The sequence below is a fragment of the Tiliqua scincoides genome, chromosome 4 (assembly GCF_035046505.1).
Source record: "Tiliqua scincoides isolate rTilSci1 chromosome 4, rTilSci1.hap2, whole genome shotgun sequence".
NCBI lineage: Eukaryota > Metazoa > Chordata > Lepidosauria > Squamata > Scincidae > Tiliqua > Tiliqua scincoides.
The window spans coordinates 118,420,401-118,446,811 of NC_089824.1; the positions used below are offsets into that span (position 1 = coordinate 118,420,401).

General features: G+C 43.0%; 1 protein-coding gene across 2 annotated transcripts in view; it reads right to left on the bottom strand.

Annotated features, from left to right (window-relative positions):
• Nucleotides 1–26,411, bottom strand: part of TPR (translocated promoter region, nuclear basket protein) — a 67,237-nt gene that overhangs the window by 6,761 nt on the left and 34,065 nt on the right. Inside the window, exons 25-46 of one of the 2 annotated variants that reach the window (XM_066622784.1) lie at nt 25,536–25,739; nt 25,225–25,409; nt 24,433–24,580; nt 20,459–20,596; nt 19,859–19,990; nt 18,964–19,094; nt 15,321–15,531; nt 13,947–14,096; nt 13,211–13,409; nt 12,158–12,363; nt 11,352–11,413; nt 10,144–10,352; nt 8,461–8,733; nt 8,011–8,159; nt 7,020–7,103; nt 5,930–6,130; nt 5,221–5,355; nt 4,751–4,841; nt 3,541–3,719; nt 3,014–3,082; nt 2,494–2,585; nt 818–924 (exon numbers count right to left, since the gene is read on the bottom strand). In XM_066622784.1, the coding sequence (XP_066478881.1) occupies nt 818–924; nt 2,494–2,585; nt 3,014–3,082; nt 3,541–3,719; nt 4,751–4,841; nt 5,221–5,355; nt 5,930–6,130; nt 7,020–7,103; nt 8,011–8,159; nt 8,461–8,733; nt 10,144–10,352; nt 11,352–11,413; nt 12,158–12,363; nt 13,211–13,409; nt 13,947–14,096; nt 15,321–15,531; nt 18,964–19,094; nt 19,859–19,990; nt 20,459–20,596; nt 24,433–24,580; nt 25,225–25,409; nt 25,536–25,739 (3,355 nt within the window). Of the gene's footprint in view, nt 1–817; nt 925–2,493; nt 2,589–3,013; nt 3,083–3,540; nt 3,720–4,750; nt 4,842–5,220; nt 5,356–5,929; nt 6,131–7,019; nt 7,104–8,010; nt 8,160–8,460; nt 8,734–10,143; nt 10,353–11,351; nt 11,414–12,157; nt 12,364–13,210; nt 13,410–13,946; nt 14,097–15,320; nt 15,532–18,963; nt 19,095–19,858; nt 19,991–20,458; nt 20,597–24,432; nt 24,581–25,224; nt 25,410–25,535; nt 25,740–26,411 lie in introns of both variants that reach the window. The other variant, XM_066622782.1, reaches the window with a different exon arrangement.

A 26,411-nucleotide genomic window follows, 5' to 3' on the forward strand; every position in this document is an offset into this window, starting at 1 on the left:
AATACATCACTCTGTACATGGTGAAATTCAGTTGTTTCTGCAAGGGGGAGGAAATAAAGGAATAACTGCATGGCTACGGAGTGAGCCAGGTTGTGCCTGACAACTTGCCATGCAGATTAACCACTGCTAAGCTTGTGATTGTTTGGAGTACGGGTGTCAGACATAAGGCCTGCATGCTGGATACGGCTCATGAAAGCTCTAAGTCCAGCCTACATGATAACTGAGGCTTCCTGGCGCAGCCCTTTCAGCAGTGTCACTTTTGCCAGAGCTCTAGGAGGGAGACACAGAAGAAGGCCTCAGTGAACACTATGGGGGAAAAGGGCAGACCAAAAGAGGTGAGAGTGAGATGCTGCCATGGTGCTGAGACAGCCCGATTATCATGTGGGCTGTCATTTCAGCAGTGCCACTTCTGCCAAGGTGATACTTCACAGTTCAGCAGCTCATAGATGTGTGCAAAGTGATGCCTTGGCAGCAGAGGCACAACTGAAAGTGTGGCCCCTGTTATAACTGGTCTCTCCCATATCTTGAAAGTATTAGCAAAATTTGCACATATTATCTTCTGTCGTTGCAGGTCATTAGCATAAGAACAAAGTCCATATCTGCTTAATGTCATCATTTCCTGCTTAACTGTGTCCCTTCCAGACTTTAGCAGACACCATTAATGGTATCTGGCCTACTGTATGAAATGAGTTCTGACACCCCTGGGGTAGAGGCCAATGGTGGAGCAAAAATGTTGCTCACCTTGTGGTAAGCCAGCCATGTAAAGTCATTCTTTCTAAACAGAATAAATATTAAAGACAAAGTTAGAAATTTGTACCTCCTTGTGATGCAAGTTGACCAAGATCTGAGTGGCTGGAACTAGTCTGTGGCATGTCTTCAGGAGGGCCAAACCTGAATCTAGGAACTCCAGCAACTTGAGGGGAGCTAAAAGAAAGGGTTTATTACAAATCAATGCAACCTGGCAAATTGCCCATCAGTTTTTTGGAGAACAAAAAGTGGACAAACAAGGCAGCTGCATAGCAAGTAATCTTTGGCAAATTTCTTCCTGTGGGTAAAGTCAAAACATACTGACTGGAGGAATTATGCCAGCATATTGTAGTAAAACTTTTTTGTTCTCCTTTAGGGAATTCCTTAGGTAGGTTTAACATCATGCAGTCTCCCTTGGTTAACTATTTTGTCTCTCACTCCTCTTCATCTGGCAACAGGGAAACAATATCTCCTAGCCAGTCCACTTGCTGAAATTGGTATACACAAGTCTATTGGACACTTCAGCCACCTGATCAGGTGGAAGATCAGGTAGGTTGGCTTAGATGGTTTTGAGCTCCAATCAACCCCTCTAAACTAAGGTTACCTAAGGCAGAGCACCAGGATGCTCTAGGTTGCTGTTGGTTCTAACATTCACAGGGCCAGTCTGTGTTCTATGGGATTCAGTTCATCTCTGGGGAGGGGGGATGCTGAAGAAATTGCTACACAGTAAATGCTTACCTGGGCAGGATCACACCTACTTATGTCAGACTTTTGTTTTCATATTACCTTTAAAGTGCCTGTTATTGTCTGTCTCCTCTAACATTCTTTAAGAGAAAAGCCAAACTATTTTTACATGTGGTTTGCCCAGTTTGTCTGTTCATAGCACAGTGCTTCAGTGCTTCCCAGTGCCCCCTCAAACCCTGATGGGTGTGGTCAGGTTTCCCAGAGAGCTCTTATACCATCCAGTTCCTGTGGTGAGGGAGCTCTGGGCTCTTGGGCTTATTTTAAACAGGAGAAGGAAAGAGGAAGAAGGCTCCAGCTTCGGAGTTGCAAATTCTCTCTTGGTGGCAGCATTTCACTGACTTTCAGGGGTGTAAAAGTTGGGAGTAGAAAAAGGTGCCTACAAAGCTTTGGAAGAAATGCTGGCCAGGCCCTTGACAGGGACATTTTAATATAATAGGGATGTCCAAACTGTGGCTTGTGAGCCATATGAGGCTCTTTGACAGATAATGTGTCAAATATTATTTGCCAAATATTACTCTCAGAAATATGTTTGGCTGAGCTCCTTTTTGAATCACAATTAATATAAAACGTAAATAAAAAATTTTCAAGCTTTATAATTATTTATCAGATATAAACTGAGAGTCCACTGGATTAAAACATAAGTTCAACTTTCATAGCCAAAAAATATATTTAAGAATGTTAAATGCTTCTTAAATATTGCAGTTCTCAAACATCTGAAGTTTATTATATGTGGGTCTTATATTAAAGCAAGATTGGCCACCCCTGCAATATGAGATGGAGCGAGATTTTGGGCCAATATTCTCAATTTTATGTGCAAATGGGACCTAGACAAGTTTCCAGCTTTTAGCCATTTATTCTGAACTGCATCAGTGACTTCAAAAACATGAACAAGGTGGTCTGCTAGTTAGAAATTGCTGTTCTTTTTAGTTCACAGCATGGACTTATACTGCTGTGCCAGGGAAGAGGCAGGGCTTCAATATTCGCAGCTCAGAATCTACTTACTGAATTGCTTCTGCAAACCCATCTGTACGATGTGGTACCACCAGTGTTGGGGTGCTAGGAACTGTTCTGTCTTCGTCATCAAAAAAGTGCTGCTGCTAAAGAAAAGATTAAAATGACAAGCTAACCCAACTGCTATTTCAATACTGTTGTTTCATTTTAACAAGGAAACTGCTGAACGTTGTTTACAACTATCTCTTGCACATTCCCCACCAACAAAATTAAAATGAGATTATCTCTAGTTTGTATTTGCCCAGTCTCTACCCCATTTGCTTGGATATTGTTGAAGAATTCCTCATTAGGTCAGTCACACCAATACAAGAGGACATGATAAATCTGAAGTTAGTCATGGGAACATCTGCTCTGCTTGGGATAGAAGGCCACAACATAACCACCCGATAAACTCAAAAATGTATGAAATGCTGGGAGCAGGCAGTCTGCACATAGGAGCCCGCCATTAACACTATTCTAGCTTCTATATAGCTACACTCAAAATAACATTTTGAAAAACTCAGCTTCTTACCATCCCACCTATGCCAGGTGTTAGCTGAAGTCCACGCCCCACTGATTGTCTCCGAGTCATCTGGATTCTCTGTTCATTAAAAGACAACAATTTAAAGTGTTGTAATCTACATACAGGCAAGGAGCCCACAGGGCCATTAGCCAGATCCATCCCAAGTCCCTTAATATTTGGTGCCTGGCAATTCCCTAGCATCAACTTCTATGGTAGTGGTGTTTCTTTTACTTTGAATGGCTTATAATGCTTCAAAATATACACCAAATACAATTTCTGAACACTTTTACTATTCCTAACTATTGCCAGCTTTAAGGAAGAAGTAATGCTAACACCACCTCCCCCAACAACCAAAACACAGGTATGGCAATTCACAATTCTCCAGAGATCTTTTTTTTAAATTATTTTATTAATTTGTACCCCGCCTTTTTGCCCAACGCCTTTTTGCCTTTACTGAAAAGGACCCAACTAAAAGAATTTGCCTCATGTACAAGAATCAGAGCTTTTTAGAGCATTTTCTTGAAAGGTCTCCATACCTGTACTGGTGGTCCCAGCTCCTGTGGTGGTGCAGGAACAGCATGAATAGTCAATCGTGGGGGCAATGGATGCGGTCGAGGTGGACGTGGTGTTTGTCTTTCGGAAGCAGATGTTGGTTGCTGTTCTCTTGGGCTTTCCTGAGAAAAGGTGGATTCTACTGTACCTGCGCTCCCTTCACCTTATGATAAAAAGGATATATATTTTGGATAAAGCTCCTCTGACTGAGCTCAGAACCTGTATCTGTCAACTAGGGAGGCTGGCTTTAGAAAGGAAGTGAGAAGCGCCTCCTCCCCATCCCAGGTAGAAATTACCTCCTATCCCTCCAGGGCAGACTTCTTAGAGTACTCAGAGCTCTGGATTGCTCGGAGGGTGACAAGCAGGGAGAATGGCAAAAACACTTTCAGCAATCAGGTCTCAGTGCATCATCTAAGTCAAAGGTCAGCAACCTAAAGTCCACAGGACACATCCAGCCTGCTTCCCAATGTTCAGCCCTTGTGGAGCTTGTTTTGGGAGGCCTTGCGGACAAAGGAACTCCACAAGCCTGGACTGCCACCAATACCATTCCCCACCTGACATGGGGAAAACTGGGTGGGAGGCAAAGCTTCCCAAGCCACGTTCTGCACAGGCCACTTCCAGGTGTTCAGCAAACCAGAAGTTCGGCGATGACAACACCACTGCTGAATGTCTGGCCCTTTAAAGTAAAAAGGTTGCCGACCCCTACCCCAAGTTTTACTTTAAGTCAGGTGAGGGCAAACCGTGGCCTGAGGGCTGGATCCGGTGGCTGTACAGATCCATCTGCCCAGTGAGTGGACCTTTTGGTTCTGCATGGCTGCCATGCAATGTCCTCCATGTTCAGAGGACAAGGACATTCTGGGCAGTCGCATCTGCCTGCACGTCCTGTTGCGCGGCACTCTGGGATGCTGGGCAGATGATGCAAATGCCCAGTACATCCCTGTCCTCCGAACAGAGAGGACATCACATGAGGGCTGCACAGAACACTCAGATGCAGTCCGGACAGGGGCTGCATTTGGGGTGCGCTGCTCTCAGCAGTTTCAGCAATGCTGCTTTAACTTATGGAACCACTATGGAATGTTTTAAAAGGAGTTTTAGAACACTGTCCCCAGGATCAAGACATGCAAGATCTTCTTGTTTTGCACAATCTCACAACACATACATACTTTAAGTGACCATGCAAAAAGTTAGCCATACCACAGTTTTGAGAGTCTGCTGCCCTCTGGCTGCTTTCCCCCCCAGCAATGCTCTCTTCTGTTTCTGTACTGGGATCCATTCCATCAGCACCCTGAAAACATGCAAGCAGAAGATTTTGTTGGAAATCTAAGGAAAGGTACAATTTTGAACATGCTTTGCAGAAAAATAGAAAGCTGTCATTTCTTACAACTTTTTAGATTCCTTTTCACTTCAAGCACTATCTGCTACACTTTAAACCAATGGGCTAGATATCAAGTTATACGGCTGCTTGAGCAAACTTAATCTGCTCAGTGTAGAAAATATATCTCCCTTAGTAAACTAGATGGGTAAATGAGCTACAACAAAGGAAAACCTTACAGTTACTCCTAACTTCATATGATAATTTCAAAAAACAGGAAGAGCCTTCATAGCAGTAAAAGCTATGGGTTCTATTAACCTCAGGGTATCCCATTTTTGCCTGCTGTTCTTACCTCGGCATCATCTGCTTCATATGCATCATTGCCATCCACACTCCCTGTGCCTTCATTGCTATCTTCACCTTCATCTCCCATTCCTGTGTCTTCGTCGTCGTCATCGTCATCATCCTCTTCCTCATCTTCATACTCCTAACAAGACCATTATTTCATAAGATCATTGGAACAAAAGACTCATTCCGATTCCAGAATCTTCTTTGATATTTGCACAATTTGTTAATTTATTAGAGCAGTCAAAAGAGCAAAAATGGATATTCTGATGGCAAATTTACTAAGTTCATGGAAAAAGGAAGAGAGCATGAAGAATAAAGCAGGCCTGCACTGTTCAGAAGAATTCCAAGTATCTTGATTGAAAAGGAAGCATTTATCCTCAGTTGTGAACAAAGTGCTTCTAATATTTAATAAAATATACAACCATCTTTTTGATGGGATTCACTATACTTGCTAGGCTGAATTAGAAGTAGGTTCAGTTTAAAAAACCTCAAAGGCTTACTTTGCTGGACTGACGAGTTTTGAGTAGTATAAAGCAAGCTTCTACAGTGAGTGAAAAAGCCACTACTAATATCAATTAGTACTATAACTACTATATAAAGGATGGCCTCTGTTTTAACTGACTACATGCAAACATGCAGATCACTAGTAACTCATTCTCAGTAGAAACTTTGCCTCTGAGTGAACGAGGAAAGGAACTTCATAGTACACATACTTCTGGCTCTCCATCGTTTTCTTCATCCTCCTCCTCTTCATCATCACTGTCAATGACAATGACATCATCTCTCTTGCCCTGACCTTCCTGGGATGATGATGTATTCTGCTGATCTGACTGAAGAGGTCCCAGATCTATAGGGAGGGACTGAGAAGTCTCCTCGCTGTCTTCCATAGGAGTATACTCTCCCTGTGTAACACCCTTCAAGTTGAGACAAAGATACACAGAAGTTAGTGGACTGAGGCCCAAATCCTAACCAACTTTCCAACATTGGCATAGCGGTGCTAATGGGACGTGTGCTGCATCCTGCAGTTAGGTGGCACTCACCAGGCCTCCTCAGAGTAAGGGAATGTTTGTTCTCTTACCTCAGAGATGCTTACTTTATGTTGGTGCTGGAAAGTGGGTTAGGACTGCACCCTAAATCTAGCTAAGAGTAATAATTGTAATAAAACTGCAGGCAAAAATCCACAAGACCTCCTCTACGTGTCAGGGCAATCCTCTCCTGCACTTGCAGCCAAGCCCTGAAAACTAGGGGCACACTGTAGTCAAGAGACAGCAGGGGCTACGGCTGTCTTCCTTCTACTGCAGCAATTTGCTGGACCAAGTAGGTCATGGCAAGCCTAAAGTTTCTTGCCATGGACAGTTGCAACTGCGCCTTTAAGTAGCTGCAGTGTTTCTGGGAGAAGCACAGCAGCAGTCCCTGGAGTTCTCTGTAGCTTTTCTGTGCAGAAATATGGATCTGGATTTATACTTTGCCACATATTCATATTATTCTAAAAACAATATAAACATGGAAACAGGGATAAAAAGCAAAATGTACAGTGTACTGCATGCATACTTTTTAGGCCTCCATTTTGACAGCAGTGGAAATGCAACACACCTCCCACAACCTCAAGGGGCCCCTCTAGAGCAGTGCCACATGGGGCCTGAGGGACAGGAAAGAAAAAAATCCCCTTCTCCCCACCCACAGGGCCCACATCCCCTTCTCCCCACCCACAGGGCCCACATAGATGAGCTGCTGGCTGGATTCCACCATGACATAAGAATGAGATGTAGAACTGTTTGGATGGTTAGAGTCCAGTTTGCTTACTTCTCCAATAGAATCCTGTGAATCCTGATTGTAGGTTTGTGCTTCTATTTCTCCATCTGTGCTCTCTTCTGCAGCTACTTCCTCCTGAAATACATTAATGCATCACACTAAATTCAAGTTAAAGATTAGGAGGAATACTCTTAGATCATGTAAAAGGGCATGTCATGAACATAATGTTTGATCTGGATCTTCTAACTGCAGTCATATAGATGCAAATATTAGTTCTATTGCTTCTGATCTTTGACAACCAATCTATTTTTATTTTATCCTTATCCCAAGACTCACTCTGTAGTCAGACCTTAAAGCTTTTATCTAACTATGTGAAAAACAGAAAGTATGTCATTAGAGGAATCATTGCATGAACTTCCCTTCTAAGGTACCTCCTTAGAGGTTCGAGAACCTAATAGTACCTTGATTAGTTATGAATGTTAAAGTTGACAATTTCTTTATTGCAGGAATGCTACTCACTTTCTTATGTACACTAAGAATTCCACTGAAAAATACTGCATTTGGGATGACACCACGTTTTTGGACAGGTGTACCTGTGATGGCTTAATCACAATAGCAAATCATTCAAATGAGGAAAATGCATGTGTGAGCCAGCTCAGAGGGAAAAAAAAAAAGACACCACAGTTTGAAATTTTTAATGAGATCAGCAGCAAGATATGGAAAAAAAAATCATATACTACACATTAAAAGGTTGAGAAGCCTGCTGCCAAATCCCTATAAAGCAAGGGTTTACAGGTTTACAGGACAATGGGTTACAGGTTGGTACCAACGTATATGTCACCAAATTATGTCAGGGGATAATGCCAAATCTCACATGTGCCTTGCTTAAAAAAAAAAATTGGTATGCAGCTATCATTTAGCTCTCTCAAAAGACAGCTTCTTCAACAAAGAAACCTTTACTTCGGTTCTGCTAGTTCTGGTGTTTGTAAACAAGCATTACAAACCAGCCAAAACCAGCAGCATTATTTCCATCTTCACATACCTCAGGTCCAACTCTCTGCACACTTCTCAGTTTTTTTGTAAGAGGCATGTCAACCATTTCTTCTGGAATTTGCTCTGAGTTTTCGACTCTGCTCTCATCTTCTTCCTCTCGTGGACGCTTGGGTAAAGAGGAACTCGGAGTAGCTGAAACTGAAGAATCTCTTGTTATGTTCAAAAACAGTGCACTAAGTGTCTTTAAACCACAGTCTAAGAAAAAGAGAATATGGATTTTGTTTTGGAGCAGTACTTTGAAGAGAACTAATATGAATTAAAAACATGTTACTATAACATGTTATAGTGCTCTTCCTAAATCTATCTAAAAAGATAGACAAGGATAGATATAGAGATAGATAAGGATAGATAGATATAGAGATAGATAAGGATAGAGAGAGAGAGAGAGAGATTTTCAACTAGTCAGTTAAACCTTTTGTATCTTGGAAATGAAGCCAACCTGTGCCAAACACTGCAGTTGATGTTGAAGGTCTTTCTATCTGTGAGCTCTGAACAACCTCCAAAATAGTTGGGGAGGGTTCTTGTGTGGCTGGTTCTATCTGAGGGTGGCTCTGCTGAGTGGGCTGTACAAACGCTGTAGCCTGAGTTTGTTGCTGAACAGTCAAGATGGGCTGGGAGAGAGATGTCTGGACGTTGGGGCTTGTGGAGCGCACTGATCCGCTGGTGCTTCCAAAGACTGGAACATGTTCAACGGGTCCTTCTGATTGCATAGCTGAAATGAAATAGTTGAAAAGTCCACTCAGCTTTGCACAACATTCCCCCCTTTTTTTAAGACTATCACCACTCCCTTAGCATTCAGGTATTATATATCTCAAATACATTCTACCTCATTCCCTTTAAAATAATTGCAAAGTGTGTGCCCAACTGTCATCTCCACCTTCTGAGGGCTTTAAAAGCTGACCGACATACCAGTCCAGGCAGTTAGTTTTGTTTATCCCATACCTCTTGAAGTCTCTTCTGAGGCCCCCTCATCATCTCTCTCTTTTTCTTCACTTCCAATCTTCCTGCTCTCTCTCTCCACAACTCCTCCCTTACTACTGTCTCTTTCCACCTGTCTGCCAGGTCTCTCTCTCTCGCTTTCCTCCACTGCCTCTCTCCTCTCATGGTTCTTTATAGGGCCAAGGCCAGCCTTACCCAGCCACTGCTTACTAGCTCCTCCCTCCTGCAGCCAGTGACAGCTGGTGACATCACTACATGTTGTGGCACAGCCAAGATGGTTGGCATGACTGGCTGATCTCCCGCCTATTTGGCAGGCAGAATAACAAGCCCTGCCACACAGCTGGTTGGTGGGGACATGTACTTCATTGCTCAGGTGGCTGGTAGAGCTGTGTAAACCCCTGCTCAGTGGCTGTCTTCATCTTGTGCTTCATGCCCTGCCAGGGATCACACATCCTGTAGGCCAGGGGTCCATCTACTTCAGTTTCTTTCCTTCAATAACAACCATATCTGGATGGTTAATCATGTTTATACATTGGCAGAGGAGACAACTTCCCACAGTCTATTCCAGTCACAGGCAGTTCATTATGCAGCACCAACACTGATAATTTGCGTATCATTTTACTGAACAAGGAACAAGACAAACCACAACTAGCAACTGACAAATTACTTGTCTTCAATAGCACTTCCTTTCCCATCATTACTTTGAGAGTAAAAACACTGAACAGCTGTTGAAACATTAATACAGATAAAGAAACCAAAAACAAGGGATTTCAATTTGCTTTTCTTTGCTTCCTTGTTTCAAATCCATGGAATTGCTTTTTAAATTACTTTTTCAACTGTGCAAGAAACTTTGTCTGTTTTAGGGGAAGTGACAGTAGATATTCTCAGGGTCTAAACAAGACTACTCGCACAATGCCTATACACTTGTCTTCCTAAGCACAGTAATAGGTACCATGCACATCCTTACCCAATGCTGCTATCTTATATTCCAATTTTAGTTGTAGCTTTCTTTATTGTTTTAATTCAATGGCCTTGGGAACAGCACAATTAAATACTGCATATTTCTCCAGTCAGGGCAGCAGGTTTAGTTTTGATCTAGTTGAATAGCAATCCCAAGGAATTACAGTATTTTCTGTCTGCTATCCAGCATTTTAGGGTATGTGCCTTTTGATCCGAAGCTTACCTTCCTGAGTTTCCACCTGTGTTGTTGGCATCACTGTGGCTGTTGGTGTAGTTGTTGGATTTGTAACAGTGGCAGGAGTAACCATTGGACGGATACTTGCTCTTGGGGTGGATTTGTTCCCAGCTATCGCAGCTGCTGTCACTTTACTTGGGGTCGACACAACAGGTGTTGGTTTGATGTTGGCTGTAGGTGGATCTGAAGTACTAGCACTAAAAATAACCCACAATTGTATGTATTAGCTGGATTGCAGTTTGAAAGGACATCAAGATGATGGCAATGCAACCTGTGCAGCAGAAGAATGTCTGCAATAAAAGCGGTCATAATGTACACAGTCTTAAGTTGTGCATGGTCCAGTTTGTTTATTTACTTAAGAGATTTTTTTATCCTGCTTGTCTGCCCCCAAAGCAGCACTCAACTGCTAAAATAACTGACAATAACTTGGACTTCATTCTTCTCAGCTTTCAGAGCACTCTTGGATAAAGCCCCCACTTTTTCTGAGAAGTATTTGGAAAAACCTGGAAAGCATAAGCTCTTCTAAATTTGAGATTGAGGCTTTCACCCATCTCTGTTAACGCTTGAGGCGTGATTCTCTTTATCCAAATCTGTAAACAGATACAGGTTGAGACTACTTATACATGGATTTTCCATCCACAGATCTGTCTAAATGTGGGTCCCCCGGACCTGCATGGAGCCTGACTTGGCTCAACATGAACCCTATGAAGGTGACTGGAGCAGCGCTCTGGTTGCCTTCAGAGGGATTTCTGAAGCCCGAAGAGGCCACATGCATGTGTCCACGGCCTCTGTAGGCTTCAGAAAGCTCTCCAGAGGTGACCAGAGCTCTGCCTCAGTTGCCTTTGGAGAGCTTAAAGGGGCCAAAACTGCAGGTTTCGTTATCTGCAGTTTTCATTATCTGCTGGGAAAGGTGAGTGTCTGAGAACGGATCCCTTGTGCATACGGAGGCCCCAACTGTATAGCTTATTTTCTTTATGTTGGCTGCAGTGCAGAGAGTTGTCTGAATTTTTTTCTCTGCCTATAAACAGGAAACATACTGGAGATCAAATGTGTTGCTGATATAAGCCATGAGCCTTTACTCTGACGGGATGCTATCAAAGCTACAATCCAGGCACAAAAGATGGTGCTGTGCACAGAAGCATTTTGCAAGAGTGGGAAGCCCTTCGTATATACAGATAAAGAAATCAAGAACTCACATTCCTCTGTCGCCTGCAGCAGGAGTTGACTTAAGCGTGATCTGCCTCTGCTGTTCTGGAGCCTAATGTATAAAATGGTTTTGTAAGCCAGAGGAGCCAACATTTCAACACTATTATATTTATGAAATAACTGACAAGAGATAATATTCCTTTGAACTTTTATCCAAATATTTCTGTCAAGGTTTTTTATTATAATTTTGCTAGCAAAGGCACTAGGACCATGCCTGATGCATAGAGATCTACAACTATCTCATTTACTGAAATACAGGGTGACCCCCCAAAAAACAGAACTCACAAATCTTTGAATAAAACTGGAAAGAACATGACTTTTATGAAAAGCGACCAAGATAACTGAAACTTTGGGGAATAATCGTACACAGATTGAAGTTTGAGTCCAGTAAGTTTCAGTAAGTTTCTTGAAATTTACTGGACCTTTGTAGGATTTAATAAAATTTTTATGGGTTCTGTTTTTTGGGGGGTCACCCTGTAGTAAGCCACCTTGGCGACACCACTGGAAAGCCAAATGGTGGGGTGAAGATATTTCAATAAATAACACATTTTATAGTATGGGCTCATTCAAGCTAGTAAAAAACAGAACACATTAATTTGCAATCTTAAACAATTCATGATTGACTCAGAGTACAGCTGCCAACCTTCCACCACTTTCACTCTTGTTGAATACATTTAATTACAGGAGTGAAGAAATGTAGTACAGTAAGATCTGAACAGCGACATAATTGAATCATGTTTTGGCACATGTCGACTTGAAACCCATTTATAAAGTTAAAACTCCACAAATATTTTACCTTACTGGTGGATTCTGGAGGCTCATCTCGCTGTTCTAGATGCCTCTCTTGCTGTTCTCGAAGCTCTCTCTCCAGGCGGCAAATACGGCCTTCGTACTGAGATTTAAGTGCACTCATTCGCACTTCCAATTCTGTTTTCTGCTCTTCCAGTCCACTGCTCTTTTGTTTCCACTCTTCGTTTTCTTTCGTTAGCTGCTCTTTTGCACCTAAATTAAAAGAGAAAGCACCTTCATTCTGAACCTATCCAAACTGCAGTTCAGGAATAGACTTCTTCAGAAAGAACTTCTCTTTTTTTGCCTCTGAAGTAATGAACACTTATTTTTAAACACAATAGTGCTCCAGGTGTTCAAGGGCTACGTGTGGTGAGAGGACTGGGACCGGGAGCACTTCTCCATTACTGTGCATAGCACCCATGTCTTGGATGCTACGTCTGCATAGGGCTCTGCATGCAAAGGGCCAAACTGCCATGCACAAATCAGAGTGCACAGATTGCAGGGTTCAGTGGGACTCTATGCATCCCTGTACAAAAGAACTGTCAGTACTCTTTCTATTTCTGCCCAGCAGAAGGGCCAATACAAACCTTCCTCTGGAAGGTTTTCAGAACTTCCTCTGGAAGAGGAGCACCTCTCAATTTTGGTTCTGTTTTTACCAAGACAGTGGGGTCTGCTAACACATCAGAACTCTGACCTATTCACTGCATCCACACAACCTTGCTGCTCTCCTCCTTCTTCCAACACTGATATCAAAAGCAAGGACTTCAGGAGAACCTGATTCCTTCATCATGCCTGCACCTCACAAATCTGCATAGGGCTAAAGCATGTTTACAATTAAGTGTTAAGGACAGAATGTTTTAGAATAGGGGAAACATCAAGAACTCCAATGTACATATATCTAGTACCTTCACAGTCCACTTTATGTATCTGATGGACTCTCGCTTATGGAAGCATGTGCCCCAATACATTCCATTTTAAGACGCCAGAGGACTATGCCATACTGCAGCAGCATAGTAGAACTGGACACAATTCTGGAACTCATATCTGTAAGGCAATTCACCTGCTAATTGTGCAATCCTCTGCTTGGCAGCCAGAAGAGTTTTCTTTGTCTTCTCCTCCTTCTCAGCAACCTGCTGCCTGAGTTGTTCTTCTTGTGTTGTTTTTTCTTGTAAATCTTGATGAAGACGGGAAACCTCTGACTGCAGCTGGGCTACCTGTTCCTGAAGATTTTTTATCTCAGTCTCCTTCTCTCCTAGAGTCTACAGAAAACAAAGCACTGAGGTTTTAGGATACAGTTCCCTTCAACAGGTGGTAGGTTACTGTGAATTTCTTATGTGAAGATCCAACAAAACCCAAAGAACTTGCAGAGCAACCCTATTTATGCTTATGCAGAAGTAAGTCCCATTGAGGTCAACAGTAATTACTTCCAAGTCAATGTGCACAGGGTTACAGCCTTAAAAGCATAAAGAGTTTGACATTAACCAAAATTAAGCCAGGACAGTTTGTCCTGCAATACAACATATATTAGAGCACTTACAGAATTAATTTGTGTAACAGTTTCACCACTATTTACAATTATATCGTGGTTTTTCTCCAAGAAGTTCTTGTGTAGTTATTCCATTTTATCTGCACAATCTTTGAAGCAAGTTGACTTAGTCAAGCTTCACAGTCAAGCATCATTTGAACTCATGTCAGTAAAGTCCATGCACAATATCTGCTTCTGGCTCGGTAGGAAGTAGTAAATTACCCAAATTGTGCAAAGGTACACATGCACTTCACAAGAAAATGTCTCTTACCTTTTGTAAATTTTCAATCTGTCCTTCCAAGCCTTTTATCTTAGTCTCAGCTTGGCTGAGACTCTCTTTCATCTCTTGCACTTCTTTATCTGATGGGTGCTGCTGCTCTTGTTGTTCTACAAAAGACTGAGTTGATGTTTCTGCAATCATCTAAAGTGTTGGATAACATCAAAGTTGGTGTTGCAGAAGAGTATCAACTTTATGAATACTACTAGTTATAAGCTGCACAGACACTTTACACACACTGTCCAGGCCCCCTATATTGAAGCACTATTTCTCACCATTCTTTCCCTCCCCCCAGTCAAAAAGTACCTAAAGCTGCTTACAAAAAAAATGTTAAAACAGTAAAACAAGTAGCAAACAAAATTAGAACAGGAAACCAATGAAAACACAGCATTAGGCACAAACAACAGAATACATAGCAAGGTAGCACAATGTAAAAATCTGACCTACAAAGCAAGGGGCTTTCCCAGATCATTTGGAATGCCCTTCCTCTGCCAAGAAAACATGTGTTTTCAGTTGCTGTTGCAAAGTGGGCAGAGTGGGAGCCAACCTGATCTCTGATGGTAGCAATCCACATATCAAGTGTCACCACAGAGAAAACATTCTCCTGGGTCATTGCCAACAAGACCTGCACTGGCAATAATCCACAAGAGTTTCCACCCAATTGACCTCAGACAACAGATCATTTCATAAAAGTGGAGGCTGTAATCTGTTGAGAGGTTTAAAAGCAAAAACCAACACTTTGAACTACACTCGGAATACGACTGGTGATGCAGACAAAGTTCTGATGGCAGTCCAAAGTTATATAGTCTCATTCTGCTACAGCTGTGGAAGTGCAATGCAACACATCTTGCCAAAGCACAACAATTCTAGAGCTTCTGCTTCTACCAAGGTACCACCTATCCCAGGTTGTCTAAATTATCTGAGGCAGGAATGAACCCACATGCAAGGGTCTGGAATTAGGCCTTGGCTGAAGGTGGTGCTTACACTACCTGACCACCATCTCTGAGTTGCAACCAGGACAAGAGGAAGAGGGACCCATGCACTAAGAACAGTGTTGCAGCCTCTCAGCAATTAACATGCTGAAACCTTAGGACAGAGCCCAGGAGATGTTACCAAAAAGAACATGCTAAAAAGTATCTTAGCTTACAAATACTTTTCTTTATGAATTCAAAATGAAGCTAGACTGAAGTATATGATATTTATTTCTGTGATGCAGGGAGGAATCTACAGAGAACTTAGCATTAAGTTTGTTCAAGTAACTATCCATAAATGCAAATCTGAAAATTAGCAGATAAAATGAAAATCAGATGGTAGGGTACAAACTGAAACTGCTGTTCAATTACTACATTGTCAAAGATCAAAGCCTACTTTGTCATGTTGTGCTTTCAGCTCTTCATATTGAGTCTTGTATCTACGTCCAATTTTCTTGACTTGTGTTATAGTTTTGACTTTTTCTTGGATATCAGCCATTTTCATTTCTAACTCCTTCTGGAGAGCTTCCTTTTCAGTTTTTGTTTTGGATAGATCTTCTCGCAGGTTCTGGACTACATTCTGACTTGTAGTCAGAGATGCATTTGCCCTTAATGTAAATTAAAATCCATTAGCACAACAGCAACAAATAAAAGGGGGCGTATTTTTTGTATTACCATTTCTTCCTGCACAAAAACATGGACCAACCAGTGTTTAAAAAAAAAAAAAAAGCAGCCTTGAGTACAAGCAATACAGCAAAGCATGCTATTTTAAAACTGTGTCATACAAAAATTAAAGAGATGATTTCCAGCATGTATCAGTGGTTTTCAAACTGGTTTCTAGCTTTTGGAATGCACTGTGCCCACAAGATAGTGAAAAAAACCAGGGCAGTAGTGGCTGCACCAAAATATATATATCAAATGTGGCCACCACATCTGAGAAATCCTGTACATAGGAAACTGCCTTATAGCAGGACAAACCATTGTTTGACTGACAGTACTTCTCTAGCATTTTGGATGGAGGTCTTTCCTTATCTTGTTGCTCGAGATACTTCAAGCACAGAAGCCAGGAACTGAACTTTCTTATACATGCAAAGCTTAAACTGTATCCACTCTGTTGCAGAAATTGGCTGGAAAGACGCAGAATGGTAAGTGCCACTCACAACAGGGACACCTATTTTGGCACGCTGGATCCAGCCCGCAGGCCACAGTTTGGTGAGCCCTGCCCTATGTTGATATTTTGGTTTTTGTACTATTTTCTTCATCTTTAAATGAACATAAGCCTGAACAAATTAAGCTGCCATTGGTTGCTCTAGACCAGGGTGGTCAACCTTTCTACTTTAGGGCACCTGGACCTTTACAACTGTGTAGAAGAGGGAGTTTCAGCAGGTGCAGTTTGTCATTTGTGAGATAAGCTGCACCTGCTGAAATTCCCTCTTCTACACAGTTGTTAAAGGCCCAGGAGCCCAAATTTGAAAAGTTCATCACCCCTGCTCTAGACCTACTATGAGCAGCATCAACTCCCCAGAGTCTCAAATTCCTGTCTTTCCCAGTCCATCCTTTTCAAACAACTGAAAATGCTGGGGATTGAATCTGGGATCTTATACATGCAAATCAAATACTATGTTGTATTGGCAACCTTCAGTCTCGAAAGACTATGGTATCGCGCTCTGAAAGGTGGTTCTGGCACAGCGTCTAGTGTGGCTGAAAAGGCCAATCCGGGAGTGACAATCCCTTCCACACCGGGAGCAAGTGCAGTCTGTCTTTGCCTCTTAGCCTCAGACTGTTGGCAAAGTGTCTCTTCAAACTGGGAAAGGCCATGCTGCACAGCCTGCCTCCAAGCGGGCCGCTCAGAGGCCAGGGTTTCCCACTTGTTGAGGTCCATCCCTAAGGCCTTCAGATCCCTCTTGCAGATGTCCTTGTATCGCAGCTGTGGTCTACCTGTAGGGCGCTTTCCTTGCACGAGTTCTCCATAGAGGAGATCCTTTGGGATCCGGCCATCATCCATTCTCACAACATGACCGAGCCAACGCAGGCGTCTCTGTTTCAGCAGTGAATACATGCTAGGGATTCCAGCACGTTCCAGGACTGTGTTGTTTGGAACTTTGTCCTGCCAGGTGATGCCGAGGATGCGTCGGAGGCAGCGCATGTGGAAAGCGCTCAATTTCCTCTCCTGTTGTGAGCGAAGAGTCCATGACTCGCTGCTGTACAGAAGTGTACTCAGGACGCAAGCTCTGTAGACCTGGATCTTGGTATGTTCCGTCAGCTTCTTGTTGGCCCAGACTCTCTTTGTGAGTCTGGAAAACGTGGTAGCTGCTTTACCGATGCGCTTGTTTAGCTCGGTATCGAGAGAATGAGTGTCGGAGATCGTTGAGCCAAGGTACACAAAGTCATGGACAACCTCCAGTTCATGCTCAGAGATTGTAATGCAGGGAGGTGAGTCCACATCCTGAACCATGACCTGTGTTTTCTTCAGACTGGTTGTCAGTCCAAAATCTTGGCAGGCCTTGCTAAAACGATCCATGAGCTGCTGGAGATCTTTGGCAGAGTGGGTAGTGACAGCTGCATCATCGGCAAAGAGGAAGTCACGCAGACATTTCAGCTGGACTTTGGATTTTGCTCTCAGTCTGGAGAGGTTGAAGAGCTTTCCGTCTGATCTGGTCCGGAGATAGATGCCTTCTGTTGCAGTTCCAAAGGCCTGCTTCAGCAGGACAGCGAAGAAAATCCCAAACAAGGTTGGTGCAAGAACACAGCCCTGCTTCACTCCGCTTCGGATGTCAAAAGGGTCTGATGTGGAGCCATCGAAGACAACAGTGCCTTTCATGTCCTTGTGGAAAGATCTGATGATGCTGAGGAGCCTGGGTGGACATCCAATCTTGGGGAGAATCCTGAAGAGGCCGTCTCTGCTGACCAGGTCGAAAGCCTTTGTGAGATCTATGAAGGCTATAAAGAGTGGCTGTCGTTGTTCCCTGCATTTCTCCTGCAGTTGTCTAAGGGAGAATACCATATCAGTGGTGGACCTGTTGGCTCGGAATCCACACTGCGATTCTGGATAGATGCTCTCTGCAAGTACCTGGAGCCTCTTTAGTACAACTCGGGCAAACAGCTTTCCTACAACGCTAAGGAGAGAGATGCCGCGGTAGTTGTTGCAGTCACCCCTGTCACCTTTGTTCTTGTACAGCGTGATGATGTTTGCATCCCTCATGTCTTGAGGTACTCCACCTTCTCTCCAGCAGAGACAAAGGATTTCATGCAGCTCAGTGACGATGATCTCTTTGCAGCATTTTAGGACTTCAGCAGGGATGCTGTCTTTTCCAGGTGCCTTGCCAAAGGCAAGGGAGTCCAGGGCCACGTGAAGTTCTTCTAGGGTTGGTTCACTGTCAAGCTCTTCCAGCACAGGCAGGCACTCAATGTTGTTCAGTGCTTCTTCGGTGACTACATTTTCTCTGGAATATAGCTCAGAGTAGTGCTGCACCCAGCGTTCCATCTGCTGCGCCCGATCCTGGATGACCTCGCCTGTGGCAGACTTCAGAGGGGCAATTTTCCTCTGTGTTGGACCTAGGGCCTGCTTGATACCATCATACATCCCCTTGATGTTGCCCGTGTCAGCTGCTATCTGTATCTCGGAACAGAGCTGGAGCCAGTAGTCGTTAGCACATCTCCTGGCAGTCTGTTGGACTTTGCTGCGAGCAGTTCGGAGGACCTGCAGGTTGCGCTCACTGGGACAGGCCTTGTATGCTGCTTGAGCTCTCCTCTTTTTATACGACTGGGCTAAATGCATTTTGTTAAACTGTAACCACAGTGTCACTCAGGCACAGATATTAGGCATGAAATTTGAATCTACACCTTCATGGGCAAAGACTGTGCACATTTACCAAATTAAACCAAATCACAGTATCCTGAGTGTACATAAGCTGCTAAGCAAGACTTGGGTGCTTATACAGAGGGACAAGAGGCATTATTTCTACCAGAAAGTATATAATCTAACTAGCCCAAGTTAGAGCTAGTGAATCTCCCCCACTGAGATATTCCTTTTAATTTACCTTGCAATTTCTGCTTTATGCCTGCCTATTTCTTCACTCATTTGTTGTACACGCTTGTTGTTCACTTCCTTCTCTGAGAGAAGCTTTCGATACTCTTCAATATCTGTATCTTTTTGTTGGCTCAATAAATGCTGGAAGTAGAATACAACAGTAACACATGTTAATTTTTGTATTAACAAAAAGGTCATACTCCAATTTACAGAGCCCAAGTGTGCTATAGGTAGCTGCAGACTACAAAAGGAGATTCAGACAGGGTATTCAAACTGACCAGTCTGCACAATAAAGTTTGGGCACAAAAGGGTTCCTTCTGCTGGCTGCAAACTAATACCGAAAGTAGAAACGCAGGGGCTTCAGGGTCAGAATTCACTGACTAAGATCCAAAGGCTAATATCTGCCCCAGCAATTTTCCCTTTTTCTTTGAACAGCAGGTGCTTTCAACAGAACTCAATTTCAAAAACAGTGGATGAAACTGTTTGAATGAAGGTGTTCAAGGAACAAAGGACAAAACTGCAATTGGGCGCCAAAAGAAAAAGGGGAACATGTGGCCTTTTACCATGTGCTTATCTCTCTGTGAGCAGCACACACATCCTAGGCCTCCTCTTTCTCAACCAACTTTCCTGTATGATTTAAAGTCACTTGCATAACATTTGTCATCATCACTGGTCTCCCTGTTCAAACATATTCTGGAAAGCTGTAAACACAATCTTTTACCTGGGCTACATTCTAAGGAAGTGTGGCTGTGTCTGCCTGTTACCTACAGGCATAATCACTGCCTGTTATTCATTTGTTCTTTTACCATCCAGCAATGTTTTCAGCTGCCATGGGTAAGAATCTCTTCTTTCATTCTAAAAGTTTATTCTATAAACTACAAGAGTTCTATAATTTAAGAGTTCACCTGGGTCCGGGCTTTCCAGCGTTTGACATCCTCTTCCAACAGTTTCTTCTCTGCCTGGAGCATCCCACTCTTCTCACTCAGCTCAGCATTAGATTCTTGCAAAGGCAAGATATCAGCTTCCAGTTTACGCACCTAAACCAATTGTTAAAAGTTACTGCAAGTGACTGTTTCCTGAGGCAGTGAAAACCACTCTCTGCAAATTTTACCTTCCCCCCCAGTGAATAAACAACTTTCCATTATGAAATGTTCAAAGATCTCTTCTTTTTTTCTAAGTAAGTATATTAGGAGTTGTACAGCAAAGAGGCAGCTCAGTCATACTGTCCCAAACACCGGAGTACATTTTCAGCAACCTTTAGCATACCATTCAGTTCAAGCACAACTTCCCTCAATCATCCAACAATCAGGTCCTATTAAATTCCCAAAAACTTAAAGCAGAGGTACCAGCTTATCATTTCAAAAACATCTAAACAGAGTAGCAATTACCTAGGGTTCTAATAAGAACAGAAACCAACAAATTTATGTCAAAATATTTAAATGATAAGCGTTGTTGATATATCTGTCTTAGGGTGTTAAAAAGTGAGGTTTAAAATTTTTGCATACTTTTGCTTGCATTTGCTGTAGTTCCTGTTCCAGCCTCTCTTTCTCCTCCCTCAACATCTTGTTGGTTTCTATCAAAACATTCATGGTCTCAGTCTTTTTCATTAGCTCTTCATGCTGTGCAATGGTCTTTGCTGTCACCTAAAATTCACCAAAGCAGAACTGAAAGCCAATCCTTTGTGCAAACACCTACTTATGCTTTTAGGTTAGATGCAATTTGGAATGCCACTGTAGTCCCTTGAGAAATGATTACTGTATCAATATTAATATGGAAGAGTCAAGAATACACTTAAACAATATGTACATGTGCAATTCCCCAGACTGAAGGTCCTAAAAGATATCATTTGACAACTAACATAATCCAGCTCCATGGCTCTTACCATCTATCCATGTTGCTCAGGCTCTGGTCCTTTAGGTAATGCAGCTATTTTAGAATTTACTAGATCGGATTCTGATTCAGACACCTTTATTAGGCATTATTAAGCATATAGACAAAGAGTATACAGACGTGCACAAGTATATACACACACAAAAATCCAAGCAGACTCATTTGCTAAAAAATAAAGTCACTGGGATGTTAGAAAAGTGGATCAGAATTTACTACTTTTGTGTTCTGGTCACAAAAAGGAGACCGGATTCCTTGACATGCTAAATGACTGTGCCTTAGAGCAGCTAGTCATGGAGCCCACTAGAGGACAGGTGACTCTGGATTTAATATTGTGTGGTACACAGGACATGGTTAGAGATGTCAATGTTACGGAGCAATTAGGAAACAGTGATCATGCTGCAATCCATTTCGACATGCACGTCGGGGGAAGAATACCGGGCAAATCTCTCACAAAAACCCTTGACTTCTGACGGGCAGACTTCTCTCAAATGAGGAGGCTGGTTAGAAGAAGGTTGAAAGGGAAGGTAAAAAGAGTCCAATCTCTCCAGAGTGCATGGAGGCTGCTTAAAACAACAGTAATAGAGGCCCAGTGGAAGTGTATACCGCAAAGGAAGAAGGGTTCCACTAAATCCAGGAGGGTGCCCGCATGGCTAACAAGCCAAGTTAGAGAGGCTGTAAAGGGCAAGGAAGCTTCCTTCCGTAAATGGAAGTCTTGCCCTCATGAGGAGAATAAAAAGGAACATAAACTGTGGCAAAAGAAATGTAAGAAGGTGATACAGGAGGCCAAGCGAGACTATGAGGAATGAGACTAGCCAGCAACATTAAGGGGAATAATAAAAGCTTCTTCAAATATGTTAGAAGGAGGAAACCTGCCAGAAAAGCGGTTGGCCCTCTGGATGCTGAGGGAGGGAAAGGGGAGATAAAAGGAGACTTAGAGATGGCAGAGAAATTAAATGAGTTCTCTGCATCTGTCTTCACGGCAGAAGACCTTGGGCAGATACCACTGCCTAAACGGCCGCTCCTGACTAAAGAATTAAGTCAGATAGAGGTTAAAAGAGAAGATGTTTCAGACCTCATTGATAAATTAAAGATAAATAAGTCACCGGGCCCTGATGGCATCCACCCAAGAGTTATTAAGGAATTGAAGAATGAAGTTGCTGATCTCTTGACTAAGGTATGCAACTTGTCCCTCAAAACGGCCATGGTGCCAGAAGATTGGAGGATAGCAAATGTCACGCCTATCTTTAAAAAGGGAAAGAGGGGGGACCTGGGAAACTATAGGCCGGTCAGCCTAACATCTATACCGGGTAAGATGGTGGAATGCCTCATCAAAGATAGAATCTCAAAACACATAGACGAACAGGCCTTGCTGAGGGAGAATCAGCATGGCTTCTGTAAGGGTAAGTCTTGCCTCACGAACCTTTTAGAATTCTTTGAAAAGGTCAACAGGCATGTGGATGTGGGAGAACCCATAGACTTTATATATCTGGACTTTCAGAAGGTGTTCAACATGGTCCCTCACCAAAGGCTACTAAAAAAACTCCACAGTCAGGGAATTAGAGGACAGATCCTCTCGTGGACTGAGAACTGGTTGAAGACCAGGAAACAGAGAGTGGGTGTCAATGGGCAATTTTCACAATGGAGAGAGGTGAAAAGCGGTGTACCCCAAGGATCTGTCCTGGGACCAGTGCTTTTCAACCTCTTCATAAATGACCTGGAGACAGGGTTGAGCAGTGAGGTGGCAAAGTTTGCAGACGACACCAAACTTTTCTGAGTGGTGAAGACCAGAAGTGATTGTGAGGAGCTCCAGAAGGATCTCTCTAGACTGGCAGAATGGGCAGCAAAATGGCAGATGCATTTCAATGTCAGTAAGTGTAAGGTCATGCACATTGGGGCAAAAAATCAAAACTTTACATATAGGTTGATGGGTTCTGAGCTGTCTGTGACAGATCAGGAGAGAGATCTTGGGGTGGTGTTGGACAGGTCGATGAAAGTGTCGACCCAGTGTGCGGCGGCAGTGAAGAAGGCCAATTCTATGCTTGGGATCATTAGGAAGGGTATTGAGAACAAAACGGCTAATAATATAATGCCATTGTACAAATCGATGGTAAGGCCACATCTGGAATATTGTGTCCAGTTCTGGTCGCCGCATCTCAAAAAGGACATAGTGGAAATGGAAAAGGTGCAAAAGAGAGCAACTAAGATGATTGCTGGGCTGGGGCACCTTCCTTATGAGGAAAGGCAACGGCGTTTGGGCCTCTTCAGCCTAGAAAAGAGGCGCCTGGGGGGGACATGATTGAGACATACAAAATTATGCAAGGGATGGACAGAGTGGATAGAGAGATGCTCTTTACACTCTCACATAACACCAGAACCAGGGGACATCCACTAAAATTGAGTGTTGGGAGAGTTAGAACCGACAAAAGAAAATATTTCTTTACTCAGCGTGTGGTTGGTCTGTGGAACTCCTTGCCACAGGATGTGGTGATGGTGTCTGGTGATGGATGTGGTCTGGTGATGATTTAAAGGCCTGGACGCCTTTAAAAGGGGATTGGATGGGTTTCTGGAGGAAAAATCCATTACGGGTTACAAGCCATGATGTGTACATGCAACCTCCTGATTTTAGAAATGGGCTATGTCAGAATGCCAGATGCAAGGGACGGCACCAGGATGAGGTCTCTTGTTATCTGGTGTGCTCCCTGGGGCATTTGGTGGGCCGCTGTGGGATACAGGAAGCTGGACTAGATGGGCCTATGGTCTGATCCAGTGGGGCTGTTCTTATGTACTTTTAGGAAGCTCTTTAAACATCTACTTTTTTTGCTAAAGAATTTCTGCATGTCTGCTACAAATCCCCTGCAAACTGCGCAAGATCTTGGTGCATCTATCATACAGGGTGCACAGTCAGCCCACATGGCGCTCTGGTCAGGCATATTTTACTTCATCCACATCACACATGAATTAAGAGGTGCCCCATGGAACACACTCAACCTGCTTTTGCACTAGGCAAAGGCTGGAAGTGATAGACAAGCTGTCTTCCAGAGACGTTTTACTACCATTATTAATTCTTCTTTTAGAGCAGGGGTCTCCAAACCCTGACCCAGGGGCCAGATGCGGCCCACAGTGAGCCTCTATCCAGCCCGTGGCCAGCCTCTTGTCCCCTGAAAGCCTCTGGCTCACCCGACTGAACATGACCAGAGCTGATTGCATCTGGAGGGTGTTCTGAGGGCCGGAGAGGCTCAGTGAATGAGCCCACTCATTCATTTATTCACTCATCTAAGTTCCATCTCTAATTTATTTATTTAAATTTTATATTTAAATTTTCTTCCGCCCTCAGCACTGCACCAGATATCTCATGCAGCCCTCTGGCCAAAAAGTTTGGAGATCCCTGTTTTAGAGGAATCCCAGATGAAAACCACTAACGTACACCACACATTTCTCCTCATGTGGGTTTAAGGAGATACTGGTGTTGTTTTGATATTACCAATAATATCGTCAATTTTTACACGACAATTCAGATGTAACATGAAAAGAAACTACTGTACTTTTATTAACTTCTAACAAAGGCGACAGCGAGCATTTCCACACATACCTGCACCTTTTCTCTCTCTGCATTCAGACTCTCCTGCAGCTCTTGAAGTTCCCTTTCCAAATGTTCCACCCTCTGGCGGTAGCGTAAGCTCTCCACTTGAGCTACCTCAAACCTAGTTTCTGCAATTTCCTTTTCTCGACGAATAAACCTGTAAGGGAAAGAACACTTGAGATGAAATGTCTTAATTTTTTGTTTGTGGCACACACAATTTGCTGAACTTAAAAAAAAGAAAAGTTAGAAAAGGAGGCATGCGGTTCAAAGGGCCATACGCAGATCCAAACATCCACTATACAGTATAGTAGAAATAAAAAGCTAACAAAAAATTGCAATATGGAAAGTGGGAGTGGGCTGTGGGCTTGTGCTCCCTCCTCTATTGTACCTCTGCATGAGTTTCTGACTGTTAACTCTACTTAATATTTATATCATAATTCTGAAATTGAATTTAGGAGCATCTTTAAAGAAGGTTAGCAGAAGCCACACATAATACAAAGCAAGAACAGATGGTAACTGGATGGGTGGCAGCAGGAGTAGAGTGCCAAAAAGCCAGGAGCATACACTAACCACTCCAACAACTGCTAATCCCCCAAATGCAGCTCTGTGTTGCAGCCAGCCCAATGACATTCTTATTTTGTCAAATTTGTCATCTCAGAATATCAGGCATCTGACATCATTTTCAGGTGAAAATAAAGAGAGAATCTCCCATTTGTGATGGCCCTGAAGCAGAGTGCATACTTCATCCCTTGCAAACCAACTGAATATAGGACTAATGAAATAAATGAGCTGTGGCTCTACCTGATAATCTCCACCATTTGCTCCTGGGATTTGCCTTCCTCAGTGAGAGACACATTTAAGGCACTTGGCATGCTTTCCTTCACTGAAGACATCATTTTGTCACTTAGAGTTTCCAGTTGCTCATGTAACAGCCGGTTTTGTTTTTCTAAGTCTTCACAGCGAGATGCAAGCTTAGAAGCTTCATCCTACAAAAGACAATGAAAGCTGGTCACCACAAAAGTTAAAAAACTTTTGTTTTTTATCATGAGTAAGACTACATGCATTTATAATGCATAAAAAGGTCACTGAGATCAGAAAGTGACAAAAGGTACCTTTAACGCCCTCTCTTGCTCCTCCCACGAGGCTTTGCTTTCTCGCAATGCAGCTTCGGCTTTCTGGGCTGCTTCTTCTAATTGCTGTTTTACAGTGGAATTCTTAGCAACTTGATCTTTAGCAGCCTGCAAAGCTTCAACATCAGATGCATGAAGCATAAGTTCCCGTTGATATTTATTCTGTGCTTCTGCAGCTATCTTAGCCTATAAGAAACACAGTTATTACTATTTTGACATATTACTACTATTTTATTACTACTTTAAGAAACTCAATCACCTTTCCTTCTGGAGCTGCCCCCCAATTACACTTTTATCATCTGTTTTGTGACAATTGCCAATCCTGGTTAAGATTAAAACCTTTAATCAAGGTTAGCAATGCTCACATATGTCAAACCAGGACAGAGGGCATTTCAAATAGTGGGGAAACAAAACCCAGCGGTCTTACTTGTTCCCGTCAAAATAGTTACAATCATTTTTTAGATCAGATAAAACTGTAGAATCGTCAGTTTCCGATAGTACACACAGGAAGAGTGAAATATTTATCTAAATAAGAAGGGGCTCTCTTAACTAAATCACACATGAAAACCCCAAACACTCAGCTTAGGTTCTGACCCAATGCTCCATGCTAGTGTTTCTCAAAATGTGCTCCAAGGAGCCCTGGGTCTCTTGAGACCATACAGGGACTCCATGAACATACTATAAGTTGTCACCATTGGCTCCCTGCCCTGTTTGCTCGCTCATCCACTTCTGCTGTTCATGGCTCTACTTTCTCATTCCCTTCCTGTTCTGGCTCTTCACCAACTATTTGGCACCAGGCTTGGCTCCATGCCACCTCACACATGTGCTGGTGCACCAGTAGGGTTCCCAGCCTACTTC